General features: G+C 39.8%; 4 protein-coding genes across 4 annotated transcripts; 2 read left to right on the top strand and 2 right to left on the bottom strand.

The window, feature by feature from the left end:
- Nucleotides 1–1,441: 1,441 nt before the first annotated feature.
- On the bottom strand, nt 1,442–5,194 carry trmu (tRNA 5-methylaminomethyl-2-thiouridylate methyltransferase). The gene is made up of 11 exons (XM_053314034.1): nt 5,029–5,194; nt 4,681–4,846; nt 4,480–4,586; nt 3,949–4,071; nt 3,653–3,825; nt 3,414–3,467; nt 3,187–3,253; nt 2,873–2,973; nt 2,487–2,631; nt 2,311–2,393; nt 1,442–2,162 (listed from the first exon to the last, which is right to left on the bottom strand). The coding sequence occupies exons 1-11, from the start codon at nt 5,108–5,110 to the stop codon at nt 2,013–2,015; spliced, it is 1,251 nt and encodes a 416-aa protein (XP_053170009.1). The 5' UTR covers nt 5,111–5,194; the 3' UTR covers nt 1,442–2,012.
- A 124-nt stretch (nt 5,195–5,318) lies between these two features.
- Nucleotides 5,319–8,199, top strand: srr (serine racemase). Its single transcript, XM_053314035.1, has 7 exons — nt 5,319–5,361; nt 5,756–5,933; nt 6,041–6,222; nt 6,437–6,567; nt 6,679–6,827; nt 6,910–6,999; nt 7,625–8,199. The coding sequence occupies exons 2-7, from the start codon at nt 5,756–5,758 to the stop codon at nt 7,864–7,866; spliced, it is 972 nt and encodes a 323-aa protein (XP_053170010.1). The 5' UTR covers nt 5,319–5,361; the 3' UTR covers nt 7,867–8,199.
- Nucleotides 8,200–8,940: 741 nt separating this feature from the next.
- On the bottom strand, nt 8,941–10,618 carry tprkb (Tp53rk binding protein). Its single transcript, XM_053314036.1, has 4 exons — nt 10,394–10,618; nt 10,142–10,264; nt 9,589–9,765; nt 8,941–9,067 (listed from the first exon to the last, which is right to left on the bottom strand). The coding sequence occupies exons 1-4, from the start codon at nt 10,532–10,534 to the stop codon at nt 8,981–8,983; spliced, it is 528 nt and encodes a 175-aa protein (XP_053170011.1). The 5' UTR covers nt 10,535–10,618; the 3' UTR covers nt 8,941–8,980.
- A 257-nt stretch (nt 10,619–10,875) lies between these two features.
- Nucleotides 10,876–14,551, top strand: alg10 (ALG10 alpha-1,2-mannosyltransferase). Its single transcript, XM_053314033.1, has 3 exons — nt 10,876–11,192; nt 12,000–12,197; nt 12,285–14,551. The coding sequence occupies exons 1-3, from the start codon at nt 11,028–11,030 to the stop codon at nt 13,344–13,346; spliced, it is 1,425 nt and encodes a 474-aa protein (XP_053170008.1). The 5' UTR covers nt 10,876–11,027; the 3' UTR covers nt 13,347–14,551.
- The last annotated feature ends 605 nt before the right edge of the window (nt 14,552–15,156 follow it).

Raw genomic sequence — 15,156 nt, 5'->3', positions numbered from 1 at the left:
GAAACAGTTTGGGGTCCTTGAACACCAAAAAGGTTGACAACCACTGATTTATTGGACCATTAACAAGAAATTACCATAAATTCAATCTCTGCTGGGAAATAATACAAGATAATCAAATTACTGTCCAATATGATCTTGTGCTTACGACTCAAAGCAACAGTTCCACCCTGGAGGTTTTTTTTGTATAACAGCGCCCCACTGTGGTCTAATAGCAGCATAACAACCAACGGTTCTCACTCAAAGCACTTTGAGGACTCGGGACCTAACTTTTAAATATACAGGCAGATGAAAAACAAGTCGATATACCAGTTATCAGGTTTATTCACTCACTTTTAAAATTTCAAGTATTTACAGTTTGTACACAATGTCAACCAAAGAGGAAAGGCACTGAAAGTCTTCTTGTAGGATTTCTTCCAACAAATAATTAAAATATGAATATTTAAAAATAAACAGGGCATCAAAATTCCTGACAGTATAAAACAGCAGAGCAATAAAAACGTAAAACTGCTTCTATCTTTTGTTACAAATTTCTAGTACCATCATATTTACCCTTTTCTTTTTGCAATCAGTTTTGTTAACTTGGCAAATTTTTAGTCAGTAATTTCAACTGACTTTTGAACAGAAGAAAAGGAGAAAACTTCCAAACCAAAAACACACATTTACCTTGTTTTTATTCTATTAACTTGATTTGTATTAAGGAAAAGAAGAACTGGCATGTTTTGTGACGGTGACTTAAAGAACCAAGCAGAGTCATGGAATAGATGAAAATTGATGACCAAGGAACCGTCAACATCAAATACTAAACCTGGATGTAGCTGGTGTTTAAATGCCATAACACATATAAGAAAGGGTTTTCACTAGTCCTACAGGTTTGCAGTTGGCTCAGAGGTAGGGATAATATGAGTAACAGTTTAAAAGCTGAAGGAGCCAGGAGTGTCACTGAGAAAACAAATAGCCTCAAAGATGCCAAGAAAAAGCTAAATGTCAACTTTTAACTTTTAATATCTTTACACTGAATAAAAAAATAATAATATTGGAGCCACTTTCATTCACTGATGAGTCTGAGTCCCCACAAGAACCGCCGCCTCCTTCCTTTGGATCACTACAAAGCTTTATATAAAACAACAATAACGGGCTGAGACTACATATTGTCAGCATTTTCTATCCCACCGCTGGCCAAAACACTGAGGACTGTATGAAGAAAAATGACCATTGATCATTTTTCATTATTAAAGCTGAATACTTTAAAAAGGTGAGCTTGATTGAATTGCTTTTAAAAACACATCCACCACCGAGTGTATTCTCCTTAAATACATACACCAGAGTACATGACTATCCTTTTTTTTGCCTAAATAAAACCTAGTTCAAGGTGCTGTTCCTTATAATGCATATTCATCAATAACAGCGTAACTAATTATCTTGGTATGAATTATGACACAAGCAGAAACAGGCATACTGTACCTGAAAGGTTTGCTATGGTGTTGAAGTGGATGAGATGTTACAAGTACAAGTGAAGATTTGAAACGTTTCATTTCCTTTCAAACTGAGGTTACTGTTGCTTAGTAAACCAGCTTATTACCATGTAGTGTAAACTCAGTGTGTAACCATTTTGTCGCTGTTATCAATACTGTTGAGCTCACCAGCAGCAGCACAGCTGTGGTCCAGAGGTACAGTAGAGCGATTGTCCACTAAACCAAAGATCAGCAGTTTGATTCCCAGCTCCTCCACATGTGGGCTGAACGTGTCTTTGTGCAAGATACTGAACCCCAAATTGTGAGAGTGTGTGTGAATGATTAGATCCTTGTGGTGAGCAGATTGGCACTTTGCAAGGCAACCCCTGCCATCAGCTTATAAACGGGTGAATGTGGTTTAGAGTTGGAAGACTAGAAAGGCGCTATACAAGTGCTATCCATTTACCATAGAGCCCCAAGAAACTGTTCATTTTCCTAATCAGTGTGCTCTAATGTACCGGACAGAGTGCACTTCCACCATGGCAGGGCTGTGAGGGAGTCTCAGCTGACTGGCTCGGGGGTCTGCTTCTCCTTCTCCTGTGCGGCTGCTATCAAACGCTCTCGGCCCTGCTGGAGTGTGTATTCACTGGGCCCCATCTGGATGATCTTCCCACTACCCAGACATTCGTCCCCTTTGTAGAGTACAGCAAACTAAGGGAGGAATGAAAATATAGACTTAAAAACACAGACGAAAAAGAGGAACTGTGCTGTTTTTTTTTTAAAGTCTTTGAAGTTGGCATTGAAGCTGGTGTTACAGCTTTGCTCCGTGCAACTACACTCAATTCTGTAGTTGTGTTACCTGTCCAGGTGTCAGAGCTCTAACTGGTTGGGAGAGTGAGATCCACACAGAACTGTCCATGTTTAGAGTCACAGTACAGGGAGCTATAGGGAAAAACAAACAAAACAAGCACATTTTTACATCACAATGATACTTCTCGTTTGTCAATATAGCTGCCCTGATAATTAAAAACTCACTGAGTGGCATCTGGTGGATGAAGCGGAAGTGACACTCCATCATCTGGGTCCTAGCTAGTGCGGGAGGCGGTTCATCTGCTATCCAGTGGAAGCGCTCCGTCCGCATTGTGTCACGGTAAAGAGACAAGTGATCAGTAGATGGAGCCTGAGCCATGAGAGATTTATGGACACAAGTAAGAGCAAAAATTGGTTTTCAAACAGTTGTTTAATGTTCATGATTGACTAAACCTTTATTAAGAGAGCAAAGTCAATGAGAATCCTAAATGTTATTGATCATTTTTTTCTCTCTCTCTCTCTCATCAGTCTAAAAGCGGCTTCATGCTTCATAAGGAGAGAGGAATCAAAGAAGATGGTTTCAATGTAATAACAAAAACTGATGTTCTCACCACAAACACATCTCCAGTAGTGATGTCTTTGTCCACCACAAACCAGGCGTCTTTCTGCCCTCCTATCCTCGCCCTCTGGCCCAGCGTCAGAGTGAACCAGCCTGGATGGACAGAGACACAAGCACATGAAAACGAAAGATAAAAGAATATGATACACAACCCGAATTTGGAACAGTTAAGTTCAAACTATTTTATCACCTCCAGGGATTTTTTTAATTGTTGGCCACATTTTAGGAGTTAACATATCAGTGACACACTAGTTCTTTTTTGTAAGAAACTGTCACAATTTGAGAACCTCTGAATCACAAACATACCTTTGTGTGTTCCCTTTATGGTCCCGTCCTCAATGGAGACAAAATTTCCCGGTTTAGATTCTAGATACTGGAGAAAGAAACAAAAGTATACATCTACTATTACGTCTATCTCTTAATTATGGTTTCTAAACACATCACAAAAAGAAGACAGGAAACACTGAAAACAAAGAAAGCAAAAACAGAAAAGAAATGAAAAAATGGTAAGTGCTCATAGCTTAATTTCTCACCTCTAAAATAAAGCTTTCAAAGTTTCTCTCTCCAATGAAGCAGATGCCCATGCTCTGAAAGAAAGCATTAACATACTCACCTCACATGTTGCAGTTGACAGTTGAGAAACAGTGTTTTTTTGTTCATTGGTCAGACATTGACACCAGTTTCATAAAAATCTTCTTCATTAGCATGTATTTGTAACTTTTCTTTTTTTGAATGTATGTTTTATGTGGGGTTTTTTTTTTTTTTTGCTAACCTCTTTCTTCTTCAGTACGTGGTGAAACCCAGCTTCAGCAGCAATCTTTTTCACAAAATCTTTGGTGAGTCCAGCGAGTGGGAACAGGGTTTGTCGTAAGGCGTCTTGTGAGATCTGACTGAGGAAGAAGGTTTGGTCTTTGAAGAGATCTGCTCCCTTGTGCAGCCTCACCGCTGTTAAAGGAAAGACAGGAAAATAAAATAATAAAGCAAGGAGAGTGATGTGAGTGTAAAACAGAGACAATTTTTGGCTTTAAAGAGGAGAAGTAAAAAAGTGGAGCTAGGCAGGAGTCTTACGATTTCTGATCTCAAAACGATCTCTGAAGAGCTTGGTGGGCGGGGCTGTGTATGTCTGCTGAAAAACCTCTGCGTCTTCCTGGGACGTCCGAGCGTAGTGGCCCGTTGCCATGGCATCAGCACCTATGTCAACAAAAACAACAACAACAACAGGTTGATAGATCTGAAAGCAGCTGGATTCTATATTTAAACATCAACTTAAAACCTGCCTCTTAAGGCTCTTCAAGAATGATTTAAAGACATTATATACTCATTCACTTGTTTTATTGTATTTGTGGGCTTGTCAGTCATCTGTGAAGCACTTCAAATTCAAAAACCTGTAATGTGTAACTAACCTGAAAGGCGCTGCACAGATAAAGTTTGACTGATTGATTTTTACTTTGACCTGAAAATACAATTTGCCCTCCAGATAGAAAGCACACAAGTGAAATAGATGGATGTGTGTGGGTGTATATATATGTGTGTGTGTGTGTGTGTTAAGCACCTCAGACCATGTTTATGTCAACATAAGTCCATAAGATGACTACATACCCAGAGTGTTGATGGCATACTTGTGGAAATGGTTGAATTTGATGTGCTTGTTGCACAGTATATCTGGGTTTGGAGTTCTGCCTTTCTCATATTCCTTCAACAGATTACTGAAAAGGAGAGAAAAAAGACAGATGTGACATTTAGGTGACAGAGTTACAATATTAAAACAGTTGTGATTTGTGAATGATAAGATTCAAATACCTAAAAACTTCATGCCAGTACTCTTTGACATAAGACACTTGGTGGAAGGGGATGTCCAGAGTCTTACACACTTTATAGGCGTCCTCACAGTCTCTCTCTGAGGAGCACAGCCCGCTTTCATCCAGAGAGTCCCAGTTCTTCATAAACACTCCTGTCACACTGTAGCCTAAAAAACACATTTAGCAACAAATACATATCCTGAATGTAGCAGCTTGGGGGGAGAACTGCAGCTACCTTTCCTTGTAGTCCTACTCAGGTAAAGCTGTTTAAAAACGCTTAATTAACCAACTCCAGTCAATTGAAGTGTCTGTCTGTATCATAAGGCTTCATATTTGGCATGTTTCTCACCTCTTCTCTTCAGTAACAACGCCGCCACGGAGCTGTCGACGCCGCCGGACATGGCGCACACGACGTGCCTTACAAAACCCATGTTTGCTAATAATACTCCCTATCTTTTAATATATTTATGCTTATGTAACTAAGAGAAGTTAGCTGACTGCTGTCCTTTCACCACCTGAGGGAACTGCCATCTTTGCGACCCGTTTAATAACAACGTCCGACTAGAAACACGATTCAAACTGGAACCTTTTGTGTCGGTGGGGGCCGCAAAAGCTGTGACACTGTAAACATTACGGAGCTTCACTTATAAAAAACATTAGGAAAGTCCAAACTAAAAATAAGGTTAGTAGAAGATAAATACAACACGAGAAAAATAGCTGTTTTTGTTCATTTTAACTACACTGTAAAAACGTGGATATTGTTTTGTCTGATGTAATGTTCAGTTATGTGCATGCACTCCTCACATGTCCAATCTCAGCAAAGACCAGCTAATAAATTTAAATTATAGCTTCTTTTTACATTATTCTTCTTATACTGTACACAAGATGAATTATATATAGAGCAATGTTGATAGCAGAGGTGAAAAATATTAATAATGTACTTGACAGCTACTGTAATAAGTGAAAAATGATAGTACATGCTATGATATACACACTTAGTTAATGTGACTTATATTAAAAATTGTGACTAAGCTTCTCAAATATCTTTGTTATTGCATGTTGTGTGTTTCTGACAGATGGCCGAGGTGTCTGCAGACAGTGTCACCCTGGATCTGCTGAGAGAAGCCAGGGAAACGGTGAGAAGCAGCCCCCTGGGTGTCATCAACACTCCCATGATCCCCTGGTGTCAGACCACCCTGCCTCTCAGCGTGGACTGCAACATCCACATCAAACTGGAGAACATGCAGAGGACTGGTTAGAGAAAACCATTTTGATTCAGTACTGACAGTCTCACACATTCATGTCTTTTACCTCTGCGTTTGATTTTTTTTTTTTTTTTAGTGACATGTTTTGATTGACAGGGTCTTTTAAGATCAGAGGAGTGGCCAATCAGTTTGCCAGGAGACCGAAAGGTGGGCATTTTGTCACCATGTCTGCCGGGAACTATGGGAAGTCTTTTGCGTACGCCTCAAAACACTACGGGTCAAAGGGCAAGGTGGTGATGCCGGAAACTGCCCCGGTGTCCAGATCCATCCTCATACAGGTCAGACATCAGCTGTTTGACCAAGCCAAACTAAGCCTTAAATGTCACCTTAGTTAAAAAGATAGATTATTCTTCATCATCTACAACAACCCATACAGATAATACAGGCACTGCATCTCTCCATACCAAAAATCTATATCAAACATCCCAAAAACAAACTCCTTCAGGTGTGGTCATACTCAGGGATGAAACTGATGGTCGCTTTCCTCCTCAGAGTTTTGGGGTTGAAGTGGAGCGAGTTCCCACTTCCTGTCTGATGAATGTGGTGAATCGGTGCGTTCAGGTGGACAACATGACCTTCCTGCACTCCTATGATGACCTGGATCTGATCGCGGGGCATGCCAGGTACAGTCAGGACTGATGGTGGGATCCCTTATCAGTTGAAACCACATATAATATATCTGATTAGGTTTAATTCTGTGTCATGAATTATGTGTGTGTGTGTGTGTGTCCAAGCCTGGGTATGGAGGTGCTGGAGGTAATGCCTGAGCCAGATGTGGTGGTGGTGTGCTGTGGTGGAGGGGGGCTGCTGGCAGGAGTAGCTGCTGCTATCAAACTGTCAGGCTGTGATAAAACCAGGATCTATGGTGTGGAGCCAGAAGGAGGTAACAACTCAGACAGATGATACAGTGTCAAGATCTGCAACATCAGTGCAGTCATGTGCTGTGTGCTTGTGTTTCCATCCAGCCTGCACCATGTACAAAAGCTTCATTGAGAAGAAGCCAGTGGGCATGGACACCAAGAGTATCGCTTCAGGACTTGCACCACCTTTTGCAGGTATGAGCAGTTGTCTCTGTCAATCTTTCTCTCAGTTGCTTCAAAGTAGGGTCTTGTTAAGTCTGAGCTGGTGTATTCATTTTATTTCCCTCAAAGCTTGTCCCAGAATTAAAGGTACAATTCACACTAACATTATTATTTCTACTTTATTTTAACCCACTTTTGGCAAAACCCCTTTAGAAAACCTTTTAAAGCATTTTATGTATGTGCGTATTTTTTTTACTATTTGGAAAATGGGTGAAGCTCAGTTATTATATACTGTGAATACTAGAAATACTTATTTACTTATCTATTTATTATGTGTTAGAAATAAAGATATTACAAATATAGTGCACTTCCATGTGAACCACCATTCTCTGTGAAGGAAGTACAAACTTGATCCAAGACTAATCATTTTTAGGTCAAGAATTCCTTCATTGGTATCAGCTGTCAAACATATCAAAAACTGAAAAAGGGCGTAAAGAACAAATAATATTCTGCCTTCAATCAAGTTCACAGGAGAATGTTAAAGATGATTGAAAAAAGGACTATTTGGTGGTTGAATTAAATACAACAATAGTTTCTATTAAAAACTGTTATATTGCTGACTTTAGTGATATTTGCTTCCCTCTTCTTTGCAACCCAGGTAAGCTGCCCTACGAGCTGTGCCAGCGTTACGTGGAGGCGATCGTCCTGGTGAACGATGAGGAGATCAAGGCGGCGGTGTCCACTCTCTACAGGTCTGGACTCGTGGTGGAGCCGTCGGGCTGTGCTGCCTTCGCTGCCATCGTTAACAACAAGATACCTGAGCTGGAGGGCAAGAACGTCGTGTGCGTCCTCAGTGGAGGGAACGTCGGCAAAGATGAACTCGCTAACTTCCCAGACTGATAAAACTCACACTGATAATGTGATTCTTTCTGACAAGTCTGTGCCAATCTGTAGCCACTGAGATGAACACTGTGTCTCTTAATAATGTAACACACTGTAAAGATGAAATACTATTCAGGTCTGCCATGTTGGAAAATCGACCCTTTTAATGTCACTCTGTCTGTATGAATTGAATCTAATTGTATTAGTTTCTGTTTCTGTTAACATAATAATTGTTTGTCTGAATGTGAGATTAATTATGTTGATAGTATTTGATGTACAGCATACACACCCTAATGAGTCTTTCATCATTTTCTATGAGCATATTCAATCAATAAGTAATTAAAGTATGTGTGAAAAAGCACTTTAATCTTAATCTCATTTCATCAAGTACGCAAATATTGTTCTGCCCTTTAGAAAAAAGTGTCAGAAAAAAACAAAAGTAAACATCCAGATAGGAGTGAAGTGTTGCTGTGACATTAAATTTCCGATGTTAACTCAATTCTTTATTCACAAACTTGCTAATTGAAGGTTATTTAAAAGAACAAAGCTGTTTTGAATGCCTTTCTATCAAAATCTGCATCTGCATGTTTCAGACAGCCAGTACATTTAATATTCCTCTCTTCTTAGGCTGACAGAGTTTGACTGAAATTTGGCTTGAATTTTTTATGTCAATGCTTTGAATGTGGTGATATATTTTTAATCCTCCTGAGATATAGATGTTATTTAGCCCAGAGCACTTTGGATTCATTATTTACCACTGCTAGCATGAACCCCGCTTTAATCATCGTCCCCTACTGTCAAAAAGTTGGAGCCCACCCTCAGCTTCGACGAAACTATCTGTCACCGAAAAGCTTCAAAGGGAAGAGAGACATGAAAAGTTGAGATGGGAACTCTGCTAACTTCCATATCTGCCTCTCTAACTTTTTCAACATCAGTTAGTATCTAACCTGTTTAAGGTTTCTAAGATAGAACTTAAGTAGGAGCAACAACAGGACATGTATGTGAAAAATAAGATATATTTTTCTGCTGAACAACATCAACAGCAGAAAGTTCATTGATGAATCCACATCTCACTTTTATTATTGTTTTATTTAAAAAAAAAGTTGTGTTCTGGTCTTATTTTCTCTTGTAGCTACATGACATCCTTGGTGGCCATTCTGCATACAACTGCATCCAGCAGAGTGCTACTCTTCTCCTCCTGAGGAGTGACTTTGTAAAGCTGAAATGGAGACAAAAACAGGTTCGATTATAGACAAAAATGCTACAAAAGTCTATTAAATAACTTCAAAAGTCAAGACAAATAGGTCAAGGCACTTTCTTTAAACAACGTATCCTGATAATCAGACTAGATTGTCATTTTGTGTCACTTTCATAACAGGCTGCAACTTATGACTATTTATGCTATCTGTGAAATGGCCAATCATTAATCGTGATGTCATTAATTGACAATGACAGCAAACAGTGAAAATGCCTATAATAATGTCTCAATTTCCCATAACCCAAAGTGACATCTTAATTTGAAATTATTTGTCCCAACCATCAGTCCAAAATGTTAAGATATATAGTTTACTACAATTTGACACAAAGAAAAGCAGCAGTTTGGAAAATGCCTACAAGACTTAAACATTTTAGTTGGCTTGAACTCCTCACACACACAGACACACACACACACACACACACACACACACACACACACACACACACACACATTCACATGAAACTCAAACAGAGGTGGAGAACCTTTTTGATCTTTGCGGGGTCCGACAGCGAGGAAACATCTTCCACTGAAACCTGCCGTCCGTCCACCAGGGCTGTGATGTCTGACACAAGCTGTGACTCCTGTTTGTTGTGAACCAGAACCACCATGACAGAGTCATCCCCGTCTGAGATCCCAAACCTTTTGAAGGCCTCTGAGATCTGTATTAATGAAGTCATGTTACATTAATAACGTCTATTTTCCAATGTTTACATGTAGATTTTAGCTGATGGTTCCCATTCAGAGCAGATTACAGACTCATACTCTATATCCAATTAATGTTTGCAACAACAGAATCTTATATTTCCAGATCCAACATTTAAAGCCTCCATTAGTAAATAGCAAGCATAAAAACAAGTGAAAGGTATTCTGTACCCCTAGACTGATTATGGCTGATACTGTTTTAAATAAAATGAGGATGCTCAGAAAAATAAAAAGACAAAAATGTGAAGAATAAGATATTCCTTACAACTGAAATGGGATATATTGCTTGTGTGCACTATACATTAAAATAAACGCGTAAGTATACTTGCTTACATTATTAGTAGGTGACAGGTTGAAGATTATTTCCGAGTATAGACTTCTTGTCTTCATTTTCCCAATTTTCTGTAAGTGAACAGCTTTATTGGCAGCTACCAGTACTTGCAAAGGATTCACCAGCTGTTAATGAAAAATAAGGAGAGTTAAAAACATAATTTAACTGATATTTACTTTTCATCTAGAATATAAGTCAAGACAAGTCGCACAAACAGTCTCAGTGGTTGCTTTGTACAGAAAGTCAAATCTTACCATAGTCGGGTTGATTAAGGCAGCATATATTTTACCGTCCATGGCTTTTTGTCTCAATTCGGCGGCATTTTTCACCTCTTTGAAAAGCATTTGAGTCACACTTTGGTCGGGGTAAAGCTCTAGCACATGTGTTAACTGCATGTCGAACAATATTTAACAGAATACGACCAAACTATAAGATACATACAGCGTCACCACGCTTCACATGAACGTCTGTACACGAGGGGAACCATAACACGGTGACACCGGTAGAGAGGAAATGTATTCTTATGAGGGAGGGGGGGGGGGCAAGGAAGCGACATTAGAAACTTTACATTTAAAATGAATCATAATTGAACTTGTTTTAATTATTGTTGGGTTGTTTTTTTTAAAAGTACGACGGGGAACTATTTGACATAACGCAAGAACACAAAGTTTCCATACCGGGCGTGTTTGTGAGGCGGACCGCCAGCTGTCAAACATCAAACTCTTCCGCTTATCAGCACTGGTGCAGATCTCACGCACTTTCACTTTGAATTGAGGACGTACAGTGATTTTTTTTAACACGCGTATTTAGTCGTTATGCGTGTTGTACGCCGTTATAACAACTAGCATCAGGTTGCGTTTACTTTCACGTCTTAATTCGTCGTCAAACATGGAGACATTTGAAGGCTACATCTTCACTGCTCTCTGCAGCACCAACTTCTTGATATCCTGCCTGCTGTTCTCCAGAGTCACTCGGGAGCAAAGGGATCCGTACATGGATGAGATATTTCACGTCCCGCAAGCTCACAAATACTGTCATGGGAAATTCAACGAGGTAAAGGGTCTGTGTGATAAAATGACGCCGTGAAAGCGAGTCTCATTGTTGTTGAGCGGATTAGCCACCAGCGGAGCTTTTGTTATTTAGGACGATGTAGCAGCTTGTGCAGCCTTTAATCCATCTCACACATATAGAAAAACATTAGCAGGGGTTATGTGCTCTAATGTAGCTTTCTCCTACTTTATATGCAGGATAGCTTTAACGAGGACAAGTCAGAGGGTCGTTTAAAGCACATTTTTATGTTATACAAATATCTTGAAGCTTACCATATGTGTAACAGTTGAGTTTGCTAAAATAAGTCATTCTGTATTTCATTTAACATGTAGTTTGGCAGGGGGTTAAGTAAAGGAAAACATAGTAATACATTGAACATGTTGAAAAATAAACCCTGTTATCTTATCAGAGTGTTCTATGGCTAAATTTAAAGGGCACCTTCAGCATTTTAATATTTCACTTTCATTAAGTTAGTGGGATGGTTGTGAAAGATACACGATTTTAAGGATGATCAAAACAGATGCTACAGATGCACAGATATCCTGGTTTTTAATCCCCAAGCTCAAAAATCACTGGATCCTACATTTCCCATAATGCTACTTGATAGTAGCTTTCATTAGAGCCTCGCTGCATGGTAAACATCCATGTCTTTAAAATTACACTGGTCCAGGCTACAATAACTGTTATGATGCCTAACCCTCAGTTATCTAAGTATTTTTACAAGTTGAGTAGCACTTGCTAAGATGTGTTAAGATGTAAGTGTCTTTATGTGTGAAATCTGAAATGTTAATGGTTTTGTTCCTTGTGCAGTGGGACCCAATGATCACCACCCTCCCAGGCCTTTACCTCGTCTCTGTGGGGGTCATCAAGCCCGTGGTCTGGCTCGCCGGCCTGACAGGCCAGGTGGTGTGTTCCACAGCCATGCTGCGCTTCATCAACCTGCTCTTCAACTGTGGCAACCTTTACCTGCTCTATCTGCTCATCTGCAAGCTGCACCAAAGGGAGAAGGTACAACTAGATGACAGACAGGGTTAAACACGAGTGGAGGGCAGCAGATCTAAAGCTTGTCCCCTGATTTTGTTTCTTCTCTTCCAGACACGCACAACCTCACGTCGAGTCCTCTCAGCGCTCTCTCTCTCCTCCTTCCCCGTGCTCTACTTCTTCAACTTCCTCTACTACACTGACGCTGGATCTACTTTCTTCATCCTCTTCACCTACCTCATGACGCTGTATGGTTGCCACAAGGCCTCGGCGCTCCTCGGCGTCTGCTCCATTCTCTTCCGCCAGACCAACATCATATGGGTGGCGTTCTGCGCGGGCACTCTGGTGGCTGCCAAGATGGATGAGGCCTGGAGGGTGGAGCATACGAAAAAAAGGGATGAGAAGTCTCCTCCGTCACAGGTCCCTCTGTCATTCAGCGGAGCAAAGAAAGTGGTGCTTTTCATGCTGGAGTTTCTCACATCTCCTAGTCATGTGAAGGCGGTGCTGCTGGTGGCCTGGCCTTACGCAGCAGTTGCGGTGGGTTTCCTTGTGTTTGTGGTGCTGAACGATGGGATCGTGGTGGGTGACAGGACAAGCCATGAGGCATGTCTAAACATCCCTCAAGTCTTTTATTTCTTCTCCTTCTCCCTCTTTTTCTCCCTCCCTGTTTCACTTTGTTACCACCGTGTGCTCCGCTTCCTGCAGGCTCTAAAAAAACAGCCTTTTTTCTTCCTCCTCGTCACCGGCCTCTGCTTCCTCCTCGTATGGAAGTTCACCTTCGTCCACAAGTACCTCCTAGCAGATAACCGCCACTTCCCCTTCTACGTGTGGAAAAGGCTTTTCCAGAAGCACGAGCTGGTGCGCTTCCTCCTTGTCCCCGCGTACGTGTTCGCAGGGTGGAACTTTCTGGACTCCTTCAAGTCACGCTCGCTCTTCTGGAGCTTGGCGTTCCTGGCATGCCTCATGGCTGCCACAGTCCCTCAGAAGCTCCTGGAGTTCAGGTACTTCATCGTTCCATACCTAATGTACCGTTTGCACATGCCCCTGCCCTCTCTTCCCAGACTCATTCTGGAGTTCCTCCTGTACACGCTGGTCAATGCCGCCACGATTTACATCTTCATCACAAAGACCTTCCACTGGCCAGACAGCACAGCTGCACAGAGGTTCATGTGGTGAACCAAAGAGGAGAAGGAGGAACTGGTGCTGGTATTAGAATGATTCAAACAGGGTGCTGGTACTACTTTACAGAAGGCTCTTTCTCTCTAAAAGACGACTCATATTTCTGTCATATTTTAGTACATCTGTAACTAAACTATGTTCAGGATATTGTCAAAGGATTGTCACAGTTTTTACTGAAAATCAATATTTCTAGTTATAACATGATAGACAGGAGTGAAAACCAAAAACCCTTCAACCATGAATCTGTTCAGTTACATGAAAATTTCAACAACAAGGATATTCATTTTTCATATATCAGTTTAAATATCGGTCTGAATTGTAATATGTTATTTTGATATGAATTTCCTGTATATAAAAGTTGTTTCTACTGTATGTAAATACATTGTGATTAAAATCCTCTACAAATTAAAAAAGATAATCATGTAATTTTGAGATCTTTTGGGGATTGACAGGATAATGCAACGTTTACTTATGACAAACTGTTTTGTACTATAAATGTAAATATGCCGCTCTGTAGTTCAGCCTTTGGAGAAATAACTGTTGACATGAGCTGTAAATACAATTAAAGAGACCAAATATGACTTAGCCATAATGTAAAACATCTTATGATAGAGATTTTTGCTTTTTGCCAGTGAAAAACACAGAAACATTTCACATAGACCTGACCCATAAACAACTTTATAACTGAGGATACACCTTTATTGCTTTTAAAAAGAAAACTTGATCAAGCCATAATTTATTTGATTGTTTTGTACCTGGTGGTTTAATTGTAATGATAATCCCATTTTTCCTTAAGTATGTTTCTCCTTTCTGTTTGCTATTTTTGTAGTGCCTGATTTGTGTGTGTGTATATGTGTATGGGGGTTTAACTGTTTTTTCTATTTACAAGATCACAAAATCAAAAATAAATGTGAAGTTTCAAACCGACCAAGACCTGATTGTTCTCAGGATTGGGATGGGATTCAAAAATGTGATTAAAATGGGCAGTCTATCATCATATCAGTTTATCACAATGTTGTCATATTTGGCCCTGTGTTTTTTGTTGGCGTTTCCACTTTTCTATTTGAGTCTGTTGTTACTCGTGTTTGTGTTGACTCATCTGTGTTCCACACTTAACTGTATACACTGTCCATCCAGCTGTATGCTGCTTTCATGTTGATACAATCCTGTGTAGAATTTGGAATAAAATGATTAATTCAGCATTAAGCCACAAGTCAAATTTATTTATTTTTTTCAAAAATGTTTCTGTTAACTTCTCAGTTTCAGACCTTGAATATTGACACAGGTGTATATAAATGTGTTTTCAGGCTGACTTAACAGATTCAGTCACTAGGAGGAGCTATAGGACAAAGCTAGATGTGCCTTTAAACAGAAAATACAATCTATTGTGAAGTAAATAAGTAACACTGCCTTTAATTTCTACACCATGATCCTCACTTTAAAGATTAAACATGATAAATCTGAGATATGCTGAAAAATCTAAGTTTTATACTTATACTACATAAAACAGCTAAATGTTTTCATGAGGCCAGTCTAGAAGACAGTTTTATTATTGTTCAAATGATCAGGTACTTTAATAACAGGGAGACAAAGAAGAGGCCCAGTCAGCCTAATCTGATAAACAGACTATGACAGTCTACAGTGTGCACTGTAATAATGACAGTAAAGCCTCTCACTATGTTTGTCGCTAATAATAATTTTAGAGTAGTCTTCATTACTCTGTGAGTGAAATCCCAATTGGGAAAAATAAAACAAGTGGTACGATGCTTGCTCTCCATCTAACTCATATCATTTCTAGGTTCCAATT

This window comes from Scomber japonicus, chromosome 23, assembly GCF_027409825.1.
Source record: "Scomber japonicus isolate fScoJap1 chromosome 23, fScoJap1.pri, whole genome shotgun sequence".
In the NCBI taxonomy this organism is placed as follows: domain Eukaryota; kingdom Metazoa; phylum Chordata; class Actinopteri; order Scombriformes; family Scombridae; genus Scomber; species Scomber japonicus.
Note: the sequence above shows the minus strand (reverse complement) of the source record. Positions and strands in the feature narration are given on the sequence as shown.